At 41.8% G+C, this 27890-nt stretch overlaps 2 protein-coding genes across 3 annotated transcripts; both read right to left on the reverse strand.

Moving 5' to 3' along the window:
- Positions 1–5091: 5091 nt before the first annotated feature.
- C14H5orf15 (chromosome 14 C5orf15 homolog) lies at positions 5092–11704 on the reverse strand. Its single transcript, XM_068698055.1, has 3 exons — positions 11545–11704; positions 7902–8503; positions 5092–6669 (listed from the first exon to the last, which is right to left on the reverse strand). The coding sequence occupies exons 1-3, from the start codon at positions 11684–11686 to the stop codon at positions 6538–6540; spliced, it is 876 nt and encodes a 291-aa protein (XP_068554156.1). The 5' UTR covers positions 11687–11704; the 3' UTR covers positions 5092–6537.
- A 1890-nt stretch (positions 11705–13594) lies between these two features.
- On the reverse strand, positions 13595–27776 carry VDAC1 (voltage dependent anion channel 1). Of its 2 annotated transcripts, none has more exons than XM_068697947.1 (9): positions 27635–27776; positions 22989–23058; positions 22344–22393; positions 21331–21483; positions 21188–21240; positions 19164–19391; positions 15942–16092; positions 15391–15448; positions 13595–14556 (listed from the first exon to the last, which is right to left on the reverse strand). In XM_068697947.1, exons 2-9 carry the CDS (start codon positions 23053–23055, stop codon positions 14465–14467), a joined length of 852 nt encoding a protein of 283 aa, XP_068554048.1. In that variant the 5' UTR covers positions 23056–23058; positions 27635–27776; the 3' UTR covers positions 13595–14464. The 2 variants fall into 2 exon arrangements, with proteins under 2 accessions (XP_068554048.1, XP_068554050.1); XM_068697949.1 differs by having other exon boundaries at positions 22989–23062; positions 27640–27748.
- Positions 27777–27890: the final 114 nt, after the last annotated feature.

The raw sequence follows: 27890 nt of genomic DNA on the forward strand, positions 1-27890 counted from the left end.
TAAAATTCATATTATAACCCCGTAATTAGCAATATTTGTTCTTCGTGCTTATTTCCCTGTTACCAAGCAGTAACATTTAGGGAGATTGGTGTCTTTTTGCCAAGGTTTTCCTCTCACACAGGCAACGTATGCCGGGTTAACATTTATTTTTCCCCAGCGTTAGAGAAGCCATCTGATTAAGAGTTGGGGCTTATTCTGCTGAGTCTCACGGGCCTAAAGACAATCTTTGTTCACACAAACACCCGATTACAGACCTTAATGTCCAGCAGCTCCTCGGGGTTATCCGGGCGGGGAGAGGCCGGGAGCGCGGCCGGGCCGTGCCCGTGGGCGCAGCCACATTGCCCCCTGCTGGCCCTGCTCGGGGCCGGGCCCTGCCTCCCTCAGCTTCTCCCTGGGGAAATGGTGGGCAAATGGTGGCCCCCTCAGGAGCAGCCTCATGGCAGGGGCAGCTCGCTTTGCTCCGGATTTTGAGTGGCTTGTGTCCAGGGCTTCGCCCGCAGCAGCGCCCTGGGTGCCCCACTCCTGTCCGGGCTCCCTGTGGCAGGGGGTAGGGGCTGCCCCCCTCAGAAACTTCGTGCTGTCTGGCTCTAAAAGCAGCAATAAACTTCTGCAGCTCAGCCCCATGCAGAGCCAGGCCCATGTGGAGAGCCTGGGGCCCTTGTTCCGAGGCTGGGGCTTCCCACAGGTGCCACAGGTCTCTGCAGGGAAGCTCACCCTTCCCAGCTCCACCTTCCTCGTACAGGGCTCTGACCCTTCCTGGGCTCCATTTTGTGGCCACTGCCCCTCGTCCTGTCCCCACAGACCACTGAAAAAAGCTTGGCCATGTCCCTCTCTCTCCCACACTTCAGGTATTTATAAACATTGATAAAATTCCCTCTCAGTCTTCTTTTGTCAAGGCTGAACAGACCATGTTCTCTCAGCCTTTCCTCACAGGAAAAATGACAAAAATATGCACCGTAATGCCACAACCTCACAGGGGAAGTTTATGTTCTTAACAGCTTTGCAATCAGCCAATCTGGGAGTCCACTAATTTGTGTAATCTGAATTGGAAACAGTATTTCAGCATCCCTGGTATATTTGTGAGCCTGAACTTCAGTTCTTATCCCCCCTGCTTCCTTACACAGCTTAATCACACGCTTTGTTTACAGAACTGTATAAAGCAGAGTGATTAAATCTGGTTTGATTTAATCTTTAATAAAACCTGAATGAGTGCACTTCAATAAGGATAACATGACCTTCGTATTTTCATTTTAATAAACATTAGAAATTGCCAAGATTAGTGATTTTCAGTGCTAATAACTTAACAAGGCAATAGACCTTGTAATTAAAATAAGTTTAAGGAGGCTGCTAAATGATTTTGATAATGATTTAAGGACCAATTATAGAAAAGATCTCATTCTTCCCCTTCTAATTAGATATATTGGAAACAGCAAAGCTGAGAAAGTTGTGATATTAACCATTTTTCGTACAGCGAGGACATCCAGATGCTCTGTATCAGAAAGATTTAACAGAAAACAGCATTGTGGGCTCCTCCTTAAAGAAGACTTGATTGTGAAAGAAAAGGCACAAGAATGATGTTATTAGTTCTGCTGCTTTGTAGTGGCTAGGATATATGGCCTTGAAGATTACTGCTCTATCAGCCTTACATGAGGATTTAGCACTCCCATAAAGCCACTCAGCCTTGTACGAGTGCAAAATGCGGCTTCGGTTTGGGCTCAGGACAGGAGAGGAGCAGGAGGGCCAAGCACACCAAGCTCAGGGCTGTCCCTCCTAAAACGCTCCATTAAAAAAAACAACCCCAAACTAACCAAAAGAAACCCCAAAGCCTCAGGCCAGCCTGGCCTTTCAGCAACAAAAATAATCATCATGCTGAGACTGCAGTGAGCAGTCACCGAACCAGACTCTACAACATAAAATGCTCATTTTGGGGTTGATTTTATGGGGTAGCTTGGTAACAGCTTTAGGAAAAGCCAAATTAACAGTTTGCTGCTACTTCAAGAGGAGCATTCCCAGTTCTGTCCTGAACACTCTGCTCGCTTGCCTTGAGCCAAGCTCTGGCATGGCTTGGGCCGCATGGTAAACCAGCTCGGTGCCCCAGAACGGCTGGAAATCAAAGCAGGAAGAAGGATTGTACAGCTACAGGCTGTGCAAGAAATATATATCTTATAAATGTGTAAGAAATACCTGCTCCCTTTTGGGGAACTAACCAAAGATTTCCTAAGTCTGAGTTACAGCTGTAGAGTATTCTTCCTCTCCTAATATTACTAGCAGTCTGCGTGAGAACCATAGAAATATCCCTTTTCACTTTATAATATTTTTGTAGCATTTAAATTTAAGAGACACCACATTTTTCATCTCCACATTGCAAATTAATTTCCCGTAACTCAAACCACCCTGCTTAGATAAACCTCTATTCACCCTGTACACAGCTGAGCAGCAGCCAAGGACAGTTGACTTAGCTGAGTAATATGCACTGGTACTAAATGAAAATTAAACTATAAATATTTTAAAATACCTGATTTCCTGGATAGTAAAAGTGAAATGTATCGTTTGTTTAAACAATCCTATTCGTTATTTCTTTCTTCATTTCATAAAACTCAACCACTAACGAGAACCTACATAAATAGAGCTTCAACTTTCATCTTTGGAAGTTTAATCAGAAAGCTCTTCAGGAATATTTTATTCCTTTTATCAGAATACTGATGGAAGTCATAATTCACCTTAATGCAAGAAAGTTTCCTTGTTTCAGTGAAGAAGTTCATCAAGACATTTCTTGTTGGTAAGATCTGACATAAATCTGCTTGCTTTTTCCTCTGTTTGATCTCAGCACCTTATGAATTTTTGATTGCCTGCTCTTAATTTTCCACAAGCAAATTCAATTAAAGAAATTAAAAAACAGTAGTTCAACCCTGATTACTTCATCAGCAAATGGCTCTTTTATTGCACAACGGATGACATATGCCCCACTCTCCTGGTGCTGGTGGAGTCCTTATAAAACTGGGTCATATGAAACCTTTCCCCCCTTTATTGGTGCTATTAGGAAGCACCATATCAAGCCACCCAAGTCGATTTATCAAGGCACTTCCCCTGTACAGGCGATGATCCAAGGGCTATTGTGAATGAAAAAGATTTCCTTGGAAAAAAGAAAAAAAAAAAAAGGTGAAACCATTGAGTGCATTTCAAATCTTTGGTCTGGGCAAGTGTGTGGTTCTTTTATGGTACCAAGATAACAGAACGGTGTACGAGGGCACTGGAGAAGCAATTCAGCACAGTCATCTGAGGTTGAGGTGACTGTGCAGTGCTTCCTGCCTGTTTCCAGTACTCTCTTGCTACAAGCAGTGGTGAGCATGAGCACAAGTACTCCAGGCTCCAACCCAGGACACCTTACCACACTGCAGGCTCTGGATGGCAGCATGCCGGCAGTAACAAGCTGATTATTTAGCGTTCATTCACTCAGGACACGGACACCCAGTGTTAACGGGTACTGCAGCCTCTCCCTTACGCTGGCATTATCAGCTGAATGACAGAGAGGACCATCAGTATGCAGGCTTTAAAAACAGATATTCCACAAACATCATTATTTAAACTAATTTGCTTAGATGCATCCGCAAACTTTCTGCTATGTATGGCCATAGTCTAGCAAGCCTATCTCTTGGGGCAGCTTACTGCAGTCACTGCGAACCTTATCGAGCAAGATTTGCCTCAAGCACTTAAAATACATTAGCATCCGAGAAGTGAATCCATTTAGATAATTCCCCAAATGAAACCTGCTGTTTAAAGAACTTCAAGGATTTCAAATGCATGTTAATTTCCTGTGAGTTTAAAACCATTCAGAACAGCTTTCCTTAGTATTATTGGTAAAGAGCCTTATTAAGGAAAATGCATAAATATTTAAAAGAAAATTTTCTCTTATTTGCGATACAAAGCTATTGTGCACAATAGCTAGAGCAAGCAGAGTAACTGTTTATCTTAAGTATTTGGAGCGAAGCATTGTTGGCTGCACCCGGCTACAGAAGACACACATGCAAGCCATGATTTCACAATCTCAGTATCAGTTCCCTAAACAAAAAGATTTCAGTACTGATATGACTATCAAGAGCAAAAGGCTCAACATGCAATGTCCTCCTCAAAGGCCACCTCATACACAAGTATTTTCAGAGAAAACAGCTAAAGATACACCACAAAAGAGAATTTATTAACTGTCGCAGTACAGCCAAAGCAAGCTTCAGTCCATTAGCCTAAATGCTGTCAGGTGCAACTAATGAATACTAAAGCTGTGGGACAAGCAGTCACAGCAGAGCTAGAACAGAAGAGGATTTTAAAATGCAATGGCACCCAAACACTGCAAAGAAGCAGGTTTCGTAATTGCCTTGATGTTAGACCTTTGGCAGCTTTCTTTAAGAAGTTCACAAAAGGCGATCTTGCTATTAGCCGTGCGCGTTCTTCCTCCAGCAAAAGTTATGTTTTTTTAAGAGTTTCTTTGTTGGAAGGAAGAGCTCAGAAGCTGGGAAGCTAATAAATTTCCCTTCCAACAGACAGTCTGCACAAATACAAGCAGTTTAAGGACAAGAAAAAAGCAAGATTTTTGTTCTTATATATATATATATAAGAATAAGATTTACATTGTTATATAGAGAGATTTTTATATTATTTAAAGAGAAAGTTACTGAACTTGTTAGGAGCAAAAATATTTATTAGCTTCCTTCTCTCCAATTCCAAATTTAAACATAATAAAGGAGCTTTGCAGAGTAACCTTCCCCTTTGGATCTTGACCACAGCAATGTTTATTTTAATGTGGGTATGTTCAGGTGAGAGTTTGAAGTATCTTCCACATTAATTGTTAAATTATATAACTCATATAAAAAAATTACCTGTTAAAGACATGATTCAGTTCTATAGCTTAAAATATTCATTTGAACCTTGCCATCTACCCTGCATATCATCTGAGAGGCGTAAAACAAACTCCTCACTTTCCCTGTGCAAATAAAAATATGATTTTGAATGGGTTGTCCAATCCTAAGCATAAGCAAGCTCTTTACCAGCAGATATTGTATAAAAGCAGTGAAATAGTTAAGATAAAAAAACACAAGCTTATTATTGTCATTTATTTTAAAAACCTTATTCAAAATATTAAGTGATACAAGTCCAAATATGATAAAAATTGCTGCAAGAAAAGAGTTTTGGAGTACTTTGTTTGTGCTTTACTTTCTTGTGGTTATGAAAACAACTCATTTAACAGTAGGATTTAGAACTTTTAGCACTTCCTTTTTAAGATAGCATCATGCCTTCAGATTCCTCATGCCAACAACTGTAAATTTATTTATTTTTTCAAAATGTTACATAACTACTTGAATACCAAGTCATTAATTATGGGGTTCTGATCCACCGTTATTTACATATTTATCAGTCTGAAACCTAACAAACAGAATGTACAGAAAACTAAGATTTTATATTTTACAACTCATGAAAACATAAATAAAGTACAAAAGACAAGGTAAAAAAAAAAAAAAAAACTACTGTACCAGTAACTTGCTTTACATTAATGCGTAAATATTTTTCAAAAATTAGAGTGTGCTGCCCACAGACTGGCAGCCCCACACACCATTACTTTCATCTGCCTGTTACCTGGGTCAGAATAACAACAAAATAAATTATTCTTACTCTCTCAGGCCTCTCATATTTATAATATACCCAACAACATAAATTTTCCCCGACATTCTTAAAATTCAGCAGAAAGCTTTGATTCATTGGAAGCCTGTCAACTGCCTATTTCTTAGTAGGTTTATTCAACAAGGCTTTTTTTCCGTTCATTACTTTCAAAAGATAATGAAAATGCCATAAATATCATTAGAGGAAAAAACTGGACAGTCAAGCTGCATACTTTCTCATAGATCTCAAACATTTTAAAGAAATATGCAGTATGTAACTTCTGAAATAAAATGCTTTATACATAATTCTTTTTAAATGATTTACTGCATGAACACATACAGAAATTATGAAGTTGTCATGCTAGCCATTCTGGCTAAAACAGGATCGAGCTATGCAAAGCAAAAACAGAACAAAAAAGAGACAAGATGAAAGATTTGCAGCATCAGAATTTAAGCACGGGAAAAAGTAATTATATTTTAAGTTTGCAATATAGCAGGATTTATGAGCCATATAAGTGATTAGCAAAGAGATCATTAATTTGATTTAGTGATGCCAAACTCATTAATTTATTAGACCTAAAATATTTTATGCTTATTTTTTTTGTATTACAACTATTAAGACTGCTCCAGACAGCAATGAAAATGCGTAACGAATGGAAAGAGCACTAATTATTAAACTGTATCTTCATAGTCAATTTAAAATCTGACCAAAGTAGCAAACAGATGCATCATGCCCTTGATCTTGCATGAGATTTAATCTCAAAAACATCCAGGTGAAAGAGAGTACTTCTCATTCCAGTACAAGTGGCATATTAAGAATACCTGAATATTGTTACATGATTAGGCAGGCAAAGAGTGATAAGTTCAGCAAACTCAAATCACAGTGCTTTCAAAATACGTAGTCATTAGTTATTTTCAGGGAAGGCATTGCTTCATTAACGTTTTGATCTAAACGATGATATTCTACTGTTCTGGAGCACAGGCCGTCCCTCCATCGTCGGCTCTGGACCAACAAGAAGATCTGAAAGAAAAAGCAGACAACTTTCAGAATGGCATGGAAAAACATTTTGGTTTTGATAGCCAGCTTAACAGTTGTATTCATATCACATTTCTATCCAAGGACCTGGCAATGGCATTGCTGCTGCTGTAAGACACAGCACTAGCAGTCAGACATTTCCGTGTCATCCTTGCCATCAAGTCACCCACTGGCAACTTCGGCTGCAGTTTGGCAAAAACACAGCATTCAACTCATAGCTCTTTGAGTGAAGATGCATGTGCAGTGGTAGTGCGTATACAGGCTATTAAAATTATTCCCAGCTTGATGACATTTATCAGCTTATTCATCTTATCTATTCTGACATTTTGCTTTTTTGAAAATTACTTGTATTACTGGTGCCAAAACAAAGGTGAGAGGATCATGGGGACTCTGAAAAGAATACAGCTTAAAAACAAAAATTAAAAAAAAAAAAAAACACTTCTGCTTCACAGTCCCCAAAATGCTAGACCAAATCAGTGTTTCTACAATGATAAACACTAAATTTTCCTCACATCTAAAAACTACTGTATAGCTCATCTGTGTGTACACCTACACTGGCTCTGGCTGGGCTGGAATTAGTTTACCCCTGCTAACAATGTATTTTGAATCAACTCTGATCAGGCTACTTTTGATACAGATACTTAGTTTGTACTGAAGAAACAGTTACCTGAAAACACTAAGTTCAGGCTTCTCTTTGTAAACCTGGAAACAAAAGCCTCAGACAATTCCTGGAAGTTTACAGTTAACCCCCCAGAATATGTACCATATAGAGACCACCTGAAAGTGAGTATCTATTACCAGGATTATCATCGTCAGAACAAGAACATTCCCACATCATTTGGGACTAATGTTCCTTACTTTGGTGTTTATAATCTTGTGCAGTACCAAAATTAATCACCTTTCACGAGACTTCACTCCGGTCTCCTGCCTAGAACTTGTGTTGTATACTGTGAGTGAATACTACTGAACTGATTGATTGTCGATGATATCATATCACTTAATTGATTTTCTAATTTTAAATGCTTAATCCAAGTTTATTTTCATTGTACAGATAAAGATGACAGCAATGACCTGCATATTAGTACCTCAACAAGACTAAATGGTCAATGATTTAGTTTTCCAAAAAGCTAAATACCTCTTACAAAAACAGTTTACAAGGCAATGCAGCTGCATTTTAAATCTTGAAGCCATCTCTCCACCTTTCACAGCATACCTACCTTCCTCTTATTGTGGTAGGTGACATAAACAACAGCTACTAAGAAGGCAACTACAACCAGATGAAAAAAGAAGTGGCTGTCATCTTCTTCTTCCAACCCTGTGACAGAAACATCTTTTATCTTCTCATCAAGGGACTTGATTTCCTCATTGTAATTACTGATGGTGTCAGAATCCTCATCTTCTGGCATCTCAAGGAGGTCTGGGTTGTACCTGGAATTGGATGTCATTTCATAAGGACCATAGTCATCTCCTCCATCTGACTCCAGAGGTTCTTTTTCTATGGGTGGTGAACTATTTAGTGTGTCTTTCAAATCTGTCAGCAGATCCTCTTCCTCAATCTTAGTATCTTCAGAGGCATCAACCTCCATCTGAGATACAGGACTAGCAGTCACGGCACGAGAGACCTCGTTCGATGGAGAATCAGCTTTTGCTGGGGATGGTTTCACTGCTGTCACAGAACTGATTTTAGCTGTTGTTGGGCTTGCTGCTTTTTTTGTTGGGGCTACACTCTGCAGGGTATCTGTCAAATTCTGAGAGCTACTTAGCGTTTCATTCACATTTCTAGAAGAAACATTTTGAACCATCTCCGCTCCCACAGATTCTGAGAAACAGAAGAGAAATAGTCATTATTAAGGACAAGGCACTGGCTTCTCTTGGGATACTTCACCTAAAAACAAAATGACTGCAAGGCACTTACGTTACAGGTAAGAAGCTTTATAATGACAAGCAGGACGTATTTCATACTACAAACCTTTTAGAGTTCATATGCAGAAATACACAGCCACATACTTTGGTAACTTCAAAAAAGAAGTCTTAAGTGGGACAAGAATTATACCTTGGGAGCACATGCTTGCTAGATTTATATGCCAAAGTGTCCTGAAAAATTCAGCATGCTTATTTTCCAGACTCAGAAGTTCCGAGACTTGCTTTCACTCCTGCTGTACATTTATGATGCTTTCTAGAATTGCATGTGGCCACTATTTTCTCCATAAGAACACACTTTCTCCCAAGGAAGATTTGAATCTGGAAGTGAAGTGTTCTAAAACTGACTAGTTAGCTCTTTGCTTTTTTTTTTTTTTAAAAAAAAAAAAGAATTAAAAAACATTGGCTACTTATGAACTGCCAGATTCAAATCAGGTGGCACCTTAAAAATGAAAAACAAGTTTTAGACTTTCAGTAGGCCTCATAGTTTGATATGCCAAAAATACAAGTCAAGTATGGTTCTACTATTAATTTTTTATTATTTTTTTTTTAATAAATAACATAATAGTTTATTAAGTGCTCCCAAGGAGTTCCCTGGCTCACTGGAAAGTTACAAATTCTAGAAATGAAGCACTGAACCAACTCCTTGTGTCAAATTACTCATAAGTAAAATATTATTCAGGGGATACTGAATCATGTTATTCATGAAACACATATATTTACAGAGGATCAGTTACAACAGACCTCTCCTTGTTTGCATGGTACACTTTTCCAGCACGAATTACACTTTAACCAACTATAACACAGAAAAGAATCGCTACTCTCACAAGAACTAGACTTGACAGTGTCTCTCTGCTTAAGTTTCAAGTCCCCTGCTTTACGTTTGAAACAGTTGGCATTGATGAAGAAATGACCAGTCCAAACTACCAGGTCAACTTTAAACTTGTCCTCTACAAGAACCAAATGTTTAGAGAACTCTTATCTCCCTTCAGGAATAAAGCCTGTATACGGGAAAATAAATATGAGTAAAAGCAGCTGCAAGATAAGTTCCATATTTAAAGCTAGTTGGCACATTACTAGCGAGGGAGTTCGATGCCAGACCTCACTGCTGCTCTCACCAGATGAACAAAAAGTATCAGAGAGCAACAGGTAAATTCACTGAAAAGCAAACAAGCACAGATATGTTCGTCCTATAGAGCAATACCGTGCATATCCTTAGACTTTTACGCTGTTCTTAAATTTATTTTAACCTGAAAGTTTAACCAACAGCTTATGTTGCAGCTCCAACCCCACTTGAACGCGTGGTTAACTAACCTTTAGAGAAAACAACGACTAGTTTTTTCCCACATTAAAATACATTAGAAGTGTTCAATGGTAAAGCCAGTATTATTTCTCTACTCAATTCAAAAATTCCAGAGGTATGAATATCTACTGAAAGAAAATTATTTAATTTACCAGGAGTTTCTACAACCCCCTTCCCTTTCAGAAAAGGAACGAGAATAACCCTCTAACAAATATTCCACTACAATTTTTGAACTGCTAAGTAATTCCATGAACATGCATCTTCTCCAAAAGCTGTTTCTTTCTTTTATCAAATGGGGAAATAAAGAGAACAGGTCCTTAAACATTTCTCATCCAGAAGGAAGTGAAGTAGCAGAGCAAATATAGATTCTTTTTACCTTTCCCATGGGAGTGACATATCAACAGCTACCTAGTAACACCTGCATATTTCTGGGCTGTGATTTAAATTCCTGGATACAGTCACATTCAGCTAACTCTTTAAGAAGTCACTTGTATCAAAGGAAAAAATGCTTCCTATTAAGGTCCTGCCAGTAAAGCAAGGAACACTGCCTTATATTCTATATTGAATAAGATAACGAGTGAAGAAGAATAATTTCTACTTATTCCTATAAGGAAGTTTTGATTATTTGTTTTAACAGGAGTAACAAGCTTAGCAACTAAACCACAACTGATTTATGATATCTACTCAAAACTATTTGGCATGATAACTGGTGGTTGCCCTGTTCACAGTTACACAACCCCGTCAGGTGATGTTAGACGCAGCGCCTGCACTCCAGAGACGCCTCAGCCTCACAAACAGATATCCGTGTTTGACACTGGTGACAAATGAAATAACGACACAGCCCTCATAGTAAACATTACGTGTAAAAATCCACTTCTGGGAAAGTTTACTTTTTATAAAGCAAGCTGATTTCTGAAATTACAAATTCTTGGTTTCTTCCAGGTTTCTGTCCAACATCCCGAACCATGTCCTTCACTGTTCCCTACCTATCAGACCAGGCGAGGGGCAACACGGATTGAGTGCTTTGGATACACCCACAGCAAGACTGGAGCAAGAAAGAAGCCGCAGGCACAGATCAGCTCCTTCCCTCCTCCTCGTAATTCCCTCTCTCCTTGCTGCCCAAGGAGCAGCCTGCCTAAAATGAGCGGAGTTCAGCGTACTTGACATACGTGCTCCTTAATGGTACCACTGGTCTGCAGGTTCAGGGGATGGTGGATAAGGAAAGCAAACTGACTTCACTAGAAGCCAACTAGCAGAATAAAATACGACTGTTTTCTGTAAAGATAAGCAGGGAGAACACTACAAACAGATAGGGAACTGGGTTAAGGAGCACAAACCACGGAGCATGAAGGAGCCTGATGGAGCCCGTTACACTGCCCCCCACCCCTGCACGGCCCCCAACCTCCAGCTCCACCATACCCACCACCCACACGAGGCCCAGCTCACACACACCCCAAAATTAATAAATAAACGGGAACCGCTGCCCGGCCGCAGCGACTTCTGAGGCAGAAAACCGCCGGGAAAAGGCTCCCGCTGACCCACAGCGGCGGCCCCGCCGGGCGCTTCTCTCCCTCCCTCGGGCACTGCCCCGCTCCCACACGGCCTCGGGGGCTCTCCCGGTTCCCCTCCGAGCTCACCGGGGCCGTCCGGGCCGCGGGTGGCCATGGCCGAGGCGCAGAGCAGCAGCAGGCACAGGGCGCTGCCCGCCGGGCCGCTCCCACCCACGGCGGCCGCCATCTTCCCGGGCACCCCCACGGACGTGGCGGCGGCACCGCGCATGCGCGGGGCTCCAAGCGCTGGGCGCATGGGCAGGGGTGGGGGCCGGCCATAGGGTTCCATGGGTTGACCTTTCCGCCGGGGGAGGCGGGCGGTAAGGCGTTGGGGCCGGCCATAGGATTACACGGGTTGACCTTTCCGCCGGGGGAGGCGGGTGTTAAGGGTTGGGGCCTACACGTACTCAGTGCCCCGGGAGGCGATGTGTCGCCGTCGCTCTGTGTGGCAGGGATATGTGTTGTGGGGCTCCCCTCATTAAAGTTTTTTGCAGAATGGGACTTTCATGAGAGGGAAATGGCTATAAACCATTAGCTGAACTCATGGCTGGCTCAGGAAGAGCCACCAGCTGGGCTCACACACACACCTCCTGACAACAGAAATGTCAGAATCGCATGAAAGGAGGTTTAAGGAAGGAAGAAAACGCTTTCCCGTTCTCACCCCAAATGAGGCAATCCACACCCTGACAGAAGCACTGTGGGTGCTCGAGCTTGAAAACACTGCCTCAATCATGGGAAAACTAACTCAAAAACACTGCCTCAAATAATGGGAAAACCAAGAAGTAGCCCAAAGGCTCAGGGAAAAGCACTGAGAGCAAGGGACATAAGGAAACATACCAAGAACACAGGACTTGTGCACCACCAATAAACTTTGTGTGTCTGCCAATGTACTGTGAACAGCTGTGTCATTTGTTTAAATATATGAAGTCTGGAAGAAGACAACTTCCCCTACAAGTGTTGCATTAAGTATACTCAGAAATACCGTGGAATAGCCTGTGATAAGATAAGACTACAAGCGTTGCACAATTTGCTGGCTGTTGCTAAGGTGGAGCTACACAAGCCTCACAAAATGTCGTAACCTAATGGGCTCATCAAACACATCCTACTGTGCACAGTCTCTTACCATCTGCACACCGCCTAAATTGATTCCTTACATATGCTAAAATAAAAAGTTTTAATGAAAATTGACTGAAGTTTATACCAGCAGATAACTGTTCATTGTTTTCACCAATTCATTTATAGAAGGTAATTCAGCTTGGTGGGTTCTGCCATGAAAGATAAACAAGTCACATTATCTTGTGTTCTCTGAAAGCTAAACACATGCATATGTACGGCTGCCAGAGCACAGCAAGAATTAAGCACTAAGATAAGAGCATGGTCATGTCTGGAACTTAGATCTATTAAGTGTTTTTTATTTGTTTTTTCATTCATTGAACTAGAAAATCACTCCTGGATTCTGGCTTCATTGCATTTTTTTCTTTGAGGAATGCAGGTTGAAAAAGTCAGTGTCATAAGAAACAGCTTTCTGACTATCAGCAGCAAGTGTCCCATGAACCATTTGTCATGAAAGTTCAGAGAAAATTCTTAGTCTTTGTGGAATGAAAAAGAGGAGAAAAACAGAGAAGAAAAGAGGTGGAAAGAAGAGAGGGGAAAAGAGAGGGAAAAAAGAAGAAAGAAAAGTATTGAGGCAAAAGCACTCTATTTCCTATCAGCTACATTTGAATGTTCTAAGACTCTCCACACCTAGGCAACAGTTACCTGTCACACGAGGTAGTCAAGACTAGGCAGAAAGTCTTTGGTGAACAGTAACCTTATTTTTCTTAACATTTTGGGAAAACAAACAAAAAACACTCTGAAGACCAAAGAATTGATGGTCATTCATCCTCTCATATTCTGTAGATTTTGGTGATTTTCCCCATTTTGAGTCCATAAGCGTACCAAATTTATAGAATCATTCAGGTTGGAAAAGACCTCTAAGATCATCTAGTCCAACCTTAAAAATATGTTCTTTAATGGTAATTCTTTAATGTATGTGAAAAAACATGCACTAAGATATTGCCAATCTGCTTCCTGAGACAAGAATATACATGTACATGAACTTGTCTTCACAATTAATACACAAAGACAAAATGAAAGGTGACATTTCAATATTTTATTCAAGTTGGTTTGGGTTGGGTTTTTTTATCCATTTTTAGTAGTGTCAAGTACAGCACTTTGGGGTCTAGTTCCACACAAAATGGAAGACTCTAAAAATGTACCCATTTAGTTGCTAAAAAAAAGTGGTAATAAAACAGAATTCCATTTTAAATTTAGTGACGCAACTATGTGATTACAGTTACAAAGACTCTTCCCTGATTATGTCCCTGTCTTACAAGCTTTCCATTTAGTGCAAGGGAAAGGAACCACAGTACAGGACAAGTTGTATTGGCTGAATCACATCAAACCTCCTCTGCAAAGGAGTTATACAAGGTGGACAACCTAAAGCACTCTGGAGACAGCTGTAGGTGTAAGATAACCAAACAAGACAACCATTCATGAAATACCCACAACAAAATAAAAATAAAAAAATCCCTTTTCAAACAAGCTTGAACATTCCATCGTGAATTGAAATCTTAAAGTGTCGGAACATTTTGCTTACAGAATTAACAGTACAATATAGTGGTCTGCAATTCTTGAAGTCACGATTATTATACCACATTAACATATTCCTTGTGCAGTCAATATGTTAGTAAAGGTAATAACACCTTCCTATTTCCTATCATGTGGCAGCTGACAGATGTGATAGGCAATAACATTCCCCCAAAAAGCCTGGAATTAGGATTTTTTTTTTTAACACTTTTTGTCTCCATTTCTGAAACAACATCATTTTAAAGCTTAGCTGTCTTGAAGGACTAGCAGGACTGATACTTAGCAATACTTGCATCCCAGACATAAAACATTGAAAGGTACAATATATTCTGAAGGTAGCTATGCTGTATTTTCAAATTAGCAACTGTAGAATCACTTTTTATGCTTCAAATTCCAATCCTAGGCCAAGTTTGTGACCACCTGCATTGACATTCTTGCCATCCAACAAAGCTGACAATGTCAGTTTGATACCTGCAAATAGAGAAAAGTCAGAAAAGACAACTGTTAAAACTCAGAATAAGCTTTACATTCAGTAAATGCAGTGTCTGTGTTGCTGCTCTCATTTAGCAGGTTAATGTAATTTGACAATTAGCTATGTGAGGACTGAGCTTTGTAAAATAATTTGCAGATACAAAATCTCTCTGAATTCTGAAAGCTAGGATAAGCAAACCACAGTGCTAGACTCTGCTTTTTATCATCCCAAATAATTAAAACCCTCAGTCAGTTCACTGCTGCTGGTATACTGGTTAATCTAATTTCAGGTTTGGGTATAATGAAAAACCAGGACCTTGACACACGCTCTTTTTTCTAAACCTCTTTAAAATCTGGGAATGAAAAGCCCGAGCCCTGTCTACTGTATTAATCTTCTGTCAATCTGCTTGGTTGATATTCTGGCAGCAGATTTTTTAGACTACACTAAAACAAACCATGCTGCTCTAAGGTTGTCCTCTTCCTGCACCAGCAAACCTTGAAAATGTAACATTTAAAAGCAAAGAAACTCAGTGATAGGAAACCCCTGGAAGTACTAAAAATACATTTTCTTATCTGTGAAACATTTGGTTGGAGATAAACTTTGTATCAACATAAAAGATTATCTGAGGTGTCAGTGGGTGCTGGTTTTTGGCAATTCTGTTTCCAAGAGACATCCACAGTTAACAGAGCAGTCCCTGGAAAAGTTCACCACTGGGTTGCCACATGGAACAGCAATGTTACAAAACAGATCACAGTATGTCACAAAAAAAACCTCCCTGATATTTCAAGGCTGAAATATCATTTATTGATGTCTGAATTTCTGCATAGACATACCTGGCTTTAAAGTCTGAGTGTATCCTAGTCCAATCAGGCTGGAGTTGTTCACTTTAGCCTTAAAGGGAAAAAATTGCATACGTAAATAATTTGGTATCTTTCTTTAAAGTCCTTCCCATTTGAAAATTACACAATACGTTTTAAACGGGTAGATGATTTCAGGTTTCAAATCACAAGAATCAAATAAAATCTAGAGTCAATTTTGCCATAAATTAAAACCAAAATCTCAGCAAAACTTCAATTGCTTCAGACATGGTTTTTGTTAACTAATCTTGTTGTTGGTTTTTGATTTTTTTTTTTTTTTAATAATAACTGAAAAATCCTCAGAATGGTGCCCAATAATACAATAAAACATTTTGTATCAGCTTCAAGGAAAATCCAATAGGCGTGCTCTCATTCAGTGCAAAGCTAAACAAATAGGGGTATGTGCCAATTATACAACACTGAATTGCATCAAAACTGTACTTTACTCATTGTTGCAAGGTTGCTTCACATTTCCATTACAAGAGCCTACTTTCAAATGCTTTTAAATGCACATATATAGCACTCACAGAAAAAGAGGCATCTGGGTCAATCTGATACTTGGCTGCTATTCCAAAGCGAGTGTTGCTGTTACCAGCTGTCCAAGCAAGGTTCACAGCAGTTTCCAGTTTATCATTCACCTTCTGGTAAATGGAGCCTCCGAATTCCGTTCCATCATTCCTGGAAGGAATATATTAGTCTAGTTTTAAAATGCATCCCCAAACAACCATCTATGTTTCAGTAGGATCTGAATTTGCAGAACATTCACTTACACCTCATTTAATCTCTCTATAACAACTAAGATAGAGACATTTGGCCAGATTGGTTTTGAAGTCATTTGTAAATGCTTAAATTCATCAATAGTTACAATATTTCAACAAGCAGCGTATGAAAAAAAAAAGCCACAACAAACTATCAAAAATAGACTAATGATGACAGTTTCCAATTTCCCCCTCTCTGTAGATGGGAATCTTTGTAATAAAGACATTTTTTCTTCTCTGCATATCTATGAAATAATTATTTTCCCAGACATTTATCTCCCTAGTGTCCCGAAAGGGCTGTACCCCAATCACAGAGCCTGAGAGTCATCCTAACAGTGCCTCATCAGTGTGCTTTTACCAGACACAGATGAACTGTATCAGAAGTGAAGATGCCAATTGAACATCCAAGTCTATCAGCTTTTGCAAATGAATACCATTTGCCGTGGCCCTTATGGTATGTCTGCGTTATAGAAGTCTGTGCTAGAAACTGAAATGAAACTCATTTTGGTTTGCAGACAGCTCTAGCCAACAGCTGAATGATGAAAGCCTTCAATTTCTGCTACCGAGTAGCAAAACTTCCAGTTACTACTTACACCAGTGTCACACAGTGAGCAAAGTGTGCTAAATAAAATGCAAAACCTTAGAGCACCCAGCTCATAAAAGCAGAAGCAAATAATTTGAATAAGTATTGCAGTCCTAGGAAACCAGTGAGCATCTGAATTCCCATTTTACCTCGTTTTCTTAAAAGAGAATACAAACATATTGCACAAAAGAGGCTTACACTACGGGAAGACCTTTGCAGATAAAATACTTCTAAAATATTTCTAAATAATGAAATAAACAGATTCCAATTATTAGAGTATACCAAACTTTCACTGATTAAAAAAGGGCAGATTTCAAACCTCTCCACTTTTACTTCTTTATCACAATGTTCATTAGTTCACAAGAGTTGCACAAACAATACTGATACGCCTATTTAAAATTCAAGCAATAGCAGCAGCTTTTTAAACTGTTAGAGCAATTCTTCCAGAAAAATGCTACAATACTTACTTCAGATAAGACTGAAGCTCACATATAACTGCATGTGCTTGGCTCTCAAGAAAAGGAGGGATTAAAAAGGACTGAGGAGAGCTGGTTATACAGGCAGATTTTGTGCAAGGTTCCCATACAGCTCTGTCTTGACCTGCAACATTAGGGGGGGCGGTCTGAGCTATGCTCAAAAAGTGAGGAAAATCATATTTAAAACTAGAAATTATCCAGCCCTATCTCCCTTTAGTTATCATGTATTATTAAAAAATTATAAGAAAAAAATTATCAAAGCTTCTTTTAATTCTAGTAATAGTAACAGCACTTTTCATGCATAGATCAAAAACATTGTCCTCTATGGAAATGAAGATATTAAAGCACCATAAGGGAAAGCAACTTGCTCAAGTCCCTGGCTGGTCCGTGGAACAGCCAGGAACAAAAGACAATGTTTCAAGCCCCACCTAGTTAATTTATCTACTCTGCCACAACATCCTTTTGAACCACTGAACTGGCTAGATACAATGACCGAGCACACCAGTGATGCAAGTTCCAAACACGACTGTTTCCTGGATTCTACAAAAGCTCTGACACGTTTCAAAGCTGAAACATGTCAAAAGTACCTAGCTAATCCATTAAAATCAGTAATTAGGATTTCCATTCATATCACACATGTATGGTTTTGCCATATCAAGTGGTCGAGTACAAATATTAAGTAAGCAAACAAGGCGTCCTCATGAAGATGATTCTTCATCCACGGACAGTAACGGTGACCTAAGAAGCAGATCATTGTGGGGTCCAAGGAAGAACAGCAGGGGCTCGGACCTTACTGTACTGTTCTGAAGTTATTTTCTGCTGTTGTTTTAATCGAGACTAATAGTAATTGTAGTATTTTATAGCAAAAGCCAATAATACAACATTTTGAACTGCTGCAGCATAACAGAGGTGGAAGTCATTGTGCTCAAAGGAATAGCTCATAACTACAGAGTGAGGGGACCCCGCATATTGTTTTGATGAAAGATTTCTGCCCACATTTTTGTGCTTTGGCAACCCTTCAAACATGCCATCTGGGCCGCGAAGGTTCAATTGTTCTGCAAGGCAGTTTGAGCTTCCTAAACCAGATCTCTGCAAAACAGCATGAAACAGAACAGAAAGCCTTTGAAGCAGCAGCTCCAGGAAAGCAGAACAGTTGTTCAGCCCCGGAATGGGAACAGCCTGCAACAGCTCTGCTACATGCAAATATGCAATTACCCAAGGGAGTGGTAAAGGAGGTGGGGGGTGGAGTAGGGATTGCCTAATTTAAAAAAATAAAGAAATAAAAATCTTCCCAAAAGGCATAAATTGCTTCTTTAAGAGGAACAGGAGACAGAAAAATTAAGGTTTTCGTGGAATTTAGTCCTAGTTTCCCATGTATTCAGAAAAGATAAGCACTAGTATAAATAGGTTATTAGGAGTTTTAGGAGTTACAACACTAAAACAAACTTTTACACCATATCCCTTCCAGTACTGAAACTAACCCGGTCCGTATCTCTTCCACTCATTCCCTTTTGTCTGTTCTTATTCATTCTGTGATTAATCTCTTCTTCTCCAGACCAAACCACCATTTCGTTTGATTTTGACAAGCACAAAAGGGAGGCCTTGTTTTTATTGCAACTTCCATGAAAAATATTTTTTTAACCCACTTGTTTTATAAATCCACTAGTAGTTTCCAAAGATCTGTATCTGTTAGAGAGAGGGACTCTGGGTGCTTGGGTGCTCAGTGAGTCCCAGTTCCTTCCATTCCTTCCCCCACATAACTCAAAGAAAGGCTAAAGTAGCTAAAAAATGCAGTTTGTCATCTTAAATGAAGAAGCAATGCCAAATCCACCACTCCCTCTATCAGAAGTGCTGAAATTCTGTGCCTTTCATTGTCCTAAATGCATCAAAATCCTTTCACATTCTTTTTAATGCCCATCTGCCAGTACTTACACATTAGTATGAAGCTGGAATTCATCGGTCTTATAGCCAACAGCGAAGTTGCTCTGGGTTACTCTAGACTTGGCTGTCTCAAAAGTCATTTGGTAACCTGCCAACCACCCCTCATAGCCAACCACCAGCGCTCCACGTATTGAAGGACCAGCAATATCAAAATCCATGTCGCAGCCCATGTTGATGTGTTCCCTCTTGTAGCCTGTCTTAACTTTAGCACTCTTTTTCCTAAAGAGAAAAGAAAGAATCTCGTATCTTGCTCAGGCAGCAATTCAACCAACTCAGTTACTTTAAATCAGTGTAATAGTACACACACCTGGAGAGTCACACAATATGTCCCCTTTTTATATTTCACATTTGCAAAAACAGAATTCATCTACAGTGAATTGCAAGCAGTAAAACGCAGTGTGGTGCCTTTCTGAGCTGCGTTCTGCCAAGCAGCACCACAGCAAATCAGACTTGAGGTGACAGAAGTTAATCCTCATCTCAAAGTAATCTCATGTTTTAGAAGTTTGTTAGAGACAGGGAAATGATGGAAACTGTAATAGTTTACTGGTTTGCCACAGACAAAAGCAGTTGTCTTCTACCAGCCGAAGTTTTTGGACAATCCTGTTTAACTGGGTAATTTCATTTACTGTGTCCAGAAATCACTGCTAAGGAAGCAGGCTGCTTCGGTGGCTCTAACACCCCATTTTCTCCTTATGATGTGTTATAATGTTTAATGGTTACAGCCATAAGGAAGGTTAACACAGAAATAAACTTTCCTGAGTCACTTGCTTCTTTTTATTCTATTGGCCAGGGCAGCGCTTGCTCAGGTGTCCTTCTGTCTGCTCACATCAAGGGAGCAGATTCTCACGCTGCAGCTATGTCTAGTGCATTCAGCTACTCCTCTGCAACAGTTTCTTCCTTTCTTTCTCTCTTACAAGTGTCTTCTCTCTTTGGCCAAATCGTTTACTGAAATCTTTCCAGAAAAGTCAGGCTGATTTGAAATTTCACATCAACCTTCCACTGCAGCTAGCAAAAACAGTCTTCAGGAACTGCAAAACATGCTGTATCAGACCCGTGCAGAGATTTTTCTATTATTATTTCTATTATTATTATTATTATTTCTGTCTCGGAAATTTCTTATGTCTTCCAAAATCATAAATAAAGAGCAGAAGTGCCAAAAATACCAGCATTAGCTTGACTGCAGCTTCCATATCAGCTAAGAAATAATTATCAACAACAACTAGAGATTATTCTGCTTAACAAATACAAAAATATCTATTTAACCTAGAGGGCTGGGAGCAGTCGACAATGGAGAACACTAAATTCAAGGCAGGGTGAAGTCCCCACTGGGACCAAAACCACAGCAGCCTGCCATGTAGTATGCCGCAGTGGGAAGCTCATGTGCAGCCCATTTTGGCTCACTGGCAGCACTGCTTGCAAAAAGATAATCAGGAGAAAAAAAATAAATAAACCAACATCTAGCCCTACAGCTGCTGCTTAATCCCTCTGGCCCACATAAAATGTGGCATCCAATCACGGGGTCCACAATGCTCATCCAACACCACAGCACACTGTGGCCAGCAAGAATTCAGATGATAAATTCAGCTTGGGAAACGAGCCCAATTACTGTGTCGACCTATTAGAGCCATGGCCAACTGGCTCATGGAGCTTGTTAAGCTTTGCATTACAGCTGACTTGTCTGGCATTTTTATTCAGGCAGTCGCTAAGTACTCATTTTCTGACATGGCCAGAAATAAGCAAAGGGGCACAAACAATTCCTTCCCACCCCGATTCTGACTGTAATTCCCAAGTTACTGTATTTCAAAGTTGGTTTACGATAGGTTAGGTTTAAAAACGGATAGTTACTATTAAGACTTAGACCAGATATATAAGATTTCTTTATACATAGGCAGATTATTAAATGTCATGACATTTTGGGACAAAAGGAGTAAGGACAACAGTATTTTGGAAAACTAAAACTAAGAAAAAAAGTTGTTTGGTTTTTTTTTTGTCTCTCAAGCTTACTAACTTCTTACCCAGTGTTAGGAGAGAAGGAGGAGTCAAAGGTCAGCTTGAGGCCTCGTGCAAGCTGTACAGAAAAGAAATTCACAGGTAGGATTTATAATCAGAGATTGTCACAAATTAATATGTAAACTGGACCTTTTGATCCCCAAATTACCTGATCTTCTAGAGTGATCTCAGTGCCTAGCGTGTTGTCAGTGTTCCACTTTTCTGTGAACATCAGTCCGTACTCCACCCATCTGTATTTGGTTTCCAAACTACCACTGACTTTGCTCGTTTCTGAGTTTGCTGAACCTGAGCTTGTAAATTCCTAAAGAGAGAGAGAAAAAAAATATATATATATATATATAAATTTGTGTAGATATGTGTGTGTATATATGCATACAGGTAAATACTCATAGAACATTAGTCATTATAATTTGGGATACTACCCAACACTTCAGCGTTCTCAAAAGACTTAAGAACACATTTGTTATTCATTAACACCAACACACACACAAAAATGTCAGTGTCAGGGAGAAAGAGCACTGCATGCTAAGGAATGGTCACAAACCATTTTTAACATTTTAACACAAAACAAGGGGCTAGTCTGAGAGCTAGCTGACGTACAAGGTGTGCCTGTGGGTCAGCTTGTAAGCCTGCAAATACTTCACAGAGGTATTGTAAAGATCAGCTCCAACACACAATTACATCGCCACTACGCTTGTTTTGTGGCTGCTAAGAAAAATAGCATGTTGCTCATTTAGAAATTATACTGGCTGATATTCCAACCACAGGGCACGGAGAAGTCACTAATTGCAGCTGTGCATAAACTGATCAGCCTTGGGCAAAACATTATTCCAAAATGCTCCTTAATAGAGCCCCCGGGGGGCTGTGCCCCGTGCTAGCCCTGAGCTAAATCAAACCCTTGGCAGAAGAAAAAGCCCGGGGAGAGCAGAACCTTTCGTGCTGTGGAGGCAGGGAGTGTTTCTAGCTGGGGGAGCCTGTACCACTGCCCCCATGTGTGTGTGGCCTCATGGCAGCATTATGTCCTAAGTGCAAAGTATCTTGCAGGGCTATAATGTATCTGAAAACCGATAAGGGGAGAGTAAGGGATCCATATTTCTATTTTTAACCAGAAAACACAGGAGCACTGCCATGTTTGGGGTTTCGAGGCCTGTCCAAACTCACCAGTCCATTCTCGGATTTTGTTTTCAAATCAAGTTTTATTAACCCAAAACCTAGAAGATAAGAAAAAAAAAAAAAACATGAATTATATACATGTTAATTTGAAAGGCATTTCTGATTTATTTCACAAAGCTTCCTTCTAAATCTCCTGTGAACTACTTTAAAAAAAAAAAAAAAAAAAAAAAAGTACAACCGGGTATAACTTTTGAACCATGGGTTTTTAAGAAGCAGCTTATGCAGTTCATACTTCCTTCAGATAGCACTGACTGCACTAGTCCTGCTGACCTGTGATATCCCTGGGACCAGACTAGGTAATAATGTCCTTATTCATATCGAGCAGCAGCTTTTTCTAAGGAAATTGCTGACATCAATGGCCCTATTCATGACAGAGGGAAACAGACAAAATACAACACTCAATTTTCCTTTGAAACAGACAACAGACCTATGGGGAACATGAAGAATTTTGTCAAAACAGGAATAAATCACCCTCCCTTTCCAGACAGCAGTGGTAATGTGAAACTAGGATATAAAATTCTCTGGATTCTAAGGAAATGGCTGGAATGTTTATCAGAGAAAAACAGTAACATCATAGCAGTTTCAGGAATCGGGTAGACAGTGAAAGATCAAACTTATTTGGGATTTATTTACCATATCCTTTGGTGAAAACATCTCTGGCAGATTTGCCCAGATCAGCATAAGCAGGTGGAACAGCCATTTTCTGGGAAAAAAAAAAAAAAAAAAAAAAAAAAAAAAAGAGAGAGAAAAAAGCGGGGAGGGGGAGATTATTACTATGTTCAGAAACTTGTTTATTTAATTCACTTCAGCAAAAAGCAACTTAAGGCAAATTTCTAAGTTTTGGACAGTTTTATCTTCTACCCACAACCTATCAATTAAATACAGCCTGAAGAAAGTAGCTCCAACAAGTAGCTGGATTTGATTTCGTTCTTTAGCCAGCATAAGTGAGTTGAGTGCACTTGCCTCTGTGAAACAGGTTGCAGAACAAACATGAAAAAAAAAGTCTGTGACTTTCTAAAGGGTTAATTCTTGTTCCCTTATCAGTAGAATGGCCTGAACAAACAACTTTAATATATATATGAAACATTTCTCCTGCTTTTTGCAACTAATCTATGTATGGGAAGAGTTAGGACCCCAGGAAACGCAGCCAGGACAGGCATCGAGCATCACTAACACCTCTCTCCCTAATTCACAGCAGCAAATGGATAACATTCATGTTAGCAAAATCATTCTTCACCTTCAGCTTTCTTTGACTTTGGAGCTGCTGTTAACATGCTAAGATTTCTCCTTAGTGGATGGCCTTAAAGTGCTTTTCTGGTCATCAGCCGGGGAAAATCTGAAGGGGCTGAGAAGAGCTGGGACTGAGGGGATGCCACATGGTGAGCACACAGGGCCAGGAGCGATGCCCATTTTGCCCCGTGGGTCCTCGCTTCCTATATTCAGCAGGCCCCAACCTCTCTAGCTCAGAGGCCTCCTGCATGCCATACGAATGCATCTGGTTTTGCTGCCACTGAGAAAACCATCTCATAGCAGGTGGAGGGCAGAATGTGATCCTGCGAGGAACAAACCAAGCAAACCTACTTTCTTATCCCAGTACAATTTGTTCTAGGGAAGCCAAGTCAATGAACAGAAGTGGTGTGCACCTTCTGTCTTTATACACAGGACACCATACATTTTTAAAAAGCAAAGGAGTGGAACTGTACTCGTAAAGCACCTCTCGACACACCGTAATTCCCTATTCCCAAACATTTTGGTTATGTGGCATAACAACGAGCTGATTACATAAGAGTGGAAACGCTGCGAAAGTTGCCTGCCAGTCCTTGCTCCAGCCCGTTCCATGTCAGCAGAAAACTATTCCTCCCCACCCCAGCGCCAAGAGCTGGCTCCCAGCACCGGGGGTGCTCCCTGCAGCCCCCCAGGAGGCAGCTCCCAGCACCCAGCACCCTGCACGAGCAGCACCCAGGGCCCTGCAGCAGCCACCCAGCGCCTCCAGCGCTCGCTCCAGCAAGCTGCTGCCTGTCAGAGCAGGATATTGCTATTGCATAAGTGAAGAATCCCTGTCCTAGAGGGAACAAAACAGATCTGGTGGCTGAACCAAGGCAAACGGTCTTCTCAGAGCATACAGCAGGGTGCAGAGTGTGGTGCAGCTTCAGCTGGGGACACCGCCTGGGTGCACGAGGAGGGCCTCTCCTCTTCTCTCCTCTCCTCTCCTTCCAGCTACAGTTCATCAATAAGTTACAGCCCCAGATATGTAAGCAGCTAAATAGGTGACTTAAAAACAAAACCAAAAAAAATACCCAATATATTCTGGATTCTACAGAAGTGGCAGATGCTTGTATTAGACCTAAACATCTCATTTTTTTGTGCAAACACGAAAGCTGGGATTTCAGGTTTATAAGCACCGCTCTGCAAGAGAAGCCATTTTAGCACTTGGTCAGATGTGGTTCTGGAAACACAAAACCCACCTTTAGACATAAATAAAGGAACAAACCAAATATTAACAGATTTAAGTAGATCTCCTGCCCCTCGTTGAAGCCACCAAAAGCAGAGCTCTGTGCCCGCTGGGTGATCTTGCCTTGAAGTCAGAGCTAAGGAGGCACTGGGATGACCCCAAGCCCAGGACACAGTGGGGTGGGTCACGGAGGGGGATGTTCAGGAATCACTTCTTCCCCGCCACAGCAGCCCGGCCTCATGAGTGCCCTCTGACGGGTATTTCCATTTAGCATCATCAAAAATTTAAAATGCTAAAGATCCATTTGAAAATCAGATAAGCATTGCTTTGGACAGTACCGCACTGCTCTGCTGGCCGCCTTTGGGAACCTCCCAGCTCCATTTTGCCAGCAGCCCCTTGGAGTCACTTTGCAAAATCAAGATATTTTCTTGAAAACTGACTGCTGCACATTTTTCCTTTGGGTTTTGTAGCATGTGTGTGTCTCCACAGGGCTCGCCAGGCCCATGAGCAGGCGGCTGCACGGCTGCAGGCTGGGCTCTGCCTACAGGACAGTGGGAGATGCCTGGATCTCCACTTAGGCAATTACTCTAATTAAGGGACAATACTGAAAGCCAAATCCCTGCCTGTTGTAAGGCAAATCATGTAACCTGCACGGAACAAGGTGTTTAAAAATGCTGAGTGTGGAAAACATGATGAAATATGCATGTGGTGGTTAACCTTGCTGTTGTTGTCAGCAAGAACAAAAATAATTATTTCTGTTTGCAGGGCCTAATCAGAAGCCTCTTGTTTAACAGATGGAAAACAAAACTGATTACATCCTGCGTGAGTGCGGGTTGTAAGACAAGCATGCTTAACAGGGATTCAAATCCTTAAAGGATCAAGGCATGGCCGTGGCCAAGTGCCCTTGCTTTTCACCAGTGGGATCTCAGCACATTAACTCAGATTAGGTTGGGACGGAGATGAATTCATTGCTCTCCTCCTTCCCCAACTGTGCAAATACCTCAGAGTGACCGCACACCTCGGCTCCAACACCAAGCAGACCAAGGAGAGGATACATAGTATGTTCGAGTGGTAAAATACTTTGATTTTCTTGAGTGGGAAACACTGTAGCACAAGTCACACTGAAGTACTGCGGGGTTGGGTTCAGGAAGCCTGAGCAGAGCAGTCAGCTCGAAGCATGGCTGTGAGCAGCACCTTGGTGAGTGCTGGGCTGTAACCACGCAGGGAGGAAATGGGAAGCTTCCTCTGGAGCTGTAGGACCCCAGAGCCAGCCCTAGCAAAGATTTCATTCAATACGAGGCAGTGCCATCAGGCTCAATTTAAATATTTCCCAGTGACACAGACGGCAAAGTTTTTGGCCACGCAGCTCTGTGGTTTGACATCCAAATGGGCTCAGCAGGCAGCCGGGGCGCCCTTTGAGAACAAGGACTGGCTGCGACCAAAGGCAGGTCCACCTCTGAGACTGGCAGCTCTCAGATGTGTCATGTCCCTACCCAGACTTACCAACTTTATGATACTTATGTGAGAGGGAGGAGCTATATAAAAATTTAAGATAAGAATAAAATCAATGGCAGGTTCAACTGCCACGAAGACAATAGGAGTCTATCAGATTCAAGGCTTAGAAAATAGAAAGGTTGGATTTAACCTTACTCCTGTCACATTTTTCCTAATAAACCATCAGGTGATGAAGCCAGCTGCACTGCGCATGAGGAGAGAAAGCATGTGAGGGTCTTTTGCCTCAAGATCCCCAAATCTGATCATTCCCTATTTATCTCCTCTATAGACTGAAAAATTATCCCTTGGCATGCTTTTAAGCACCTTTTTGCCCCCCAGCCTGGGCAGTGTCATTTCACAGCCAAGCTACCAACACCTGTAGGATCAGAGCCCTCCTGCTCTCGAACCACACATGACAGAGCAGATTTACTTTTCAGCGATTGATTTATGCAATATTATCTGTCACCCAATAAATGCTGGAGCACAGAGGAGATAAAACCCTTCAAAGCAAATACAAATATTGTGATTTAGCCTAAACCAATATTTACAGAACTAAAGAAAGAAAGAGCCTGCTGTTAATTGCGTGGGTGCAAGTTCAGAACAGCGTTGTACCGAAACCCCTCATTAAGCTATCGCACAGAAACAGCAATTAAACACGGCTGGGGGATGCTGCAGCCTGCAGTAGCTGCTGGAGTTGGGAAAACTGCAAAGGGAGAACAAGGAACCAAGTTCCTTCAGCCCCAAGTTACGAGCCCAGGTTAACCACCCAGCCCTGCAGCCCCTGGGTGAGGCTGCGTCCCGCTGGGGGTCACTGGTAGGATACTGGGGGCACTGGGGGACACTGGGGGTACTGGAGGGCACCGGGGGATACTGAGGGCTCTGCTCCTGCTGCCCTGCAGCCGACAGAGATGTCCCCAGGCCCGACCAGCACCCGAAGGCCCTTTTGGGAAGGGGTCGGGATGCAATTTGGCAGCCACCCTGACCCCGGGGACGGGAAGGGGATGGAGAGAGCCCCCGGCAGAGGGGATGAGTCAGCTCTGCTCCGCCCGGTGCCTGCCGGTTTTTATTAATTTATTAATTAATTTCTGGAACAGCTGCCCCGAGCCAGGCCGAACCTCTCCCCCCACCCACCGGGGATCCCTCCCCAAGGCCGGGGGCTGCGGGGAAGGGACGATCGCTGCCCCCGGTCCCCCCCCCCCCGGTCCCCCGGGGGACTCCCCCCGAGGCCGCTGCGCGTTACGTAAGGAAACCTCCGACCCCGTTAGCAGCAAGGAGCGAGCCCCCCTCAACCCCTCCCGGCACCCCAAGGACCCCCGGGGACCCCCGGCCCTACCTGGCCCCCCCCCGAGGCGGCGGCGGCCCCGCTGCTCCCGCTCCCTCCTCGGCCTCCCCCGGCCCCTGCCCGGCGCCTCCCCGGGCTCTGCGGCGGCGGCGGCTGCGCGGCGGCGGGCGGGGACGGGGCGGAGCGGGCCGGGCCTCGTCGCCTCACCGAGCCCCCGGAGCTGCCTCCCTCCGGGGCAGGGCCCCCCGACAGGCTCCGGGGAAAGCCCCCCGAGAGACCCCCGGTGGGATCTGGTGGGGGGAGGATG

The sequence above is a fragment of the Anas acuta genome, chromosome 14, assembly GCF_963932015.1.
Source record: "Anas acuta chromosome 14, bAnaAcu1.1, whole genome shotgun sequence".
In the NCBI taxonomy this organism is placed as follows: Eukaryota; Metazoa; Chordata; class Aves; order Anseriformes; family Anatidae; genus Anas; species Anas acuta.

Bases quoted from the DNA above. Each gene is read 5' to 3' on its own strand.
- VDAC1 (XM_068697947.1), bottom strand. From the start codon at position 23,055: ATGGCTGTTCCACCTGCTTATGCTGATCTGGGCAAATCTGCCAGAGAT. The intron at 21,241-21,330 runs GTAATTTGGGGA...TTTTCTGTACAG, and splicing joins AGATCACTCTAGAAGATCAG to CTTGCACGAGGCCTCAAGCT. The intron at 19,392-21,187 runs GTAAGAAGTTAG...TTTTCTCTTTAG, and splicing joins TCCTTCTCTCCTAACACTGG to GAAAAAGAGTGCTAAAGTTA.
- C14H5orf15 (XM_068698055.1), bottom strand. From the start codon at position 11,686: ATGCGCGGTGCCGCCGCCACGTCCGTGGGGGTGCCCGGGAAGATGGCG. The intron at 8,504-11,544 runs GTGAGCTCGGAG...TCTGTTTCTCAG, and splicing joins CCGCGGCCCGGACGGCCCCG to AATCTGTGGGAGCGGAGATG. The intron at 6,670-7,901 runs GTAGGTATGCTG...TTTTTCTTTCAG, and splicing joins CCTACCACAATAAGAGGAAG to ATCTTCTTGTTGGTCCAGAG.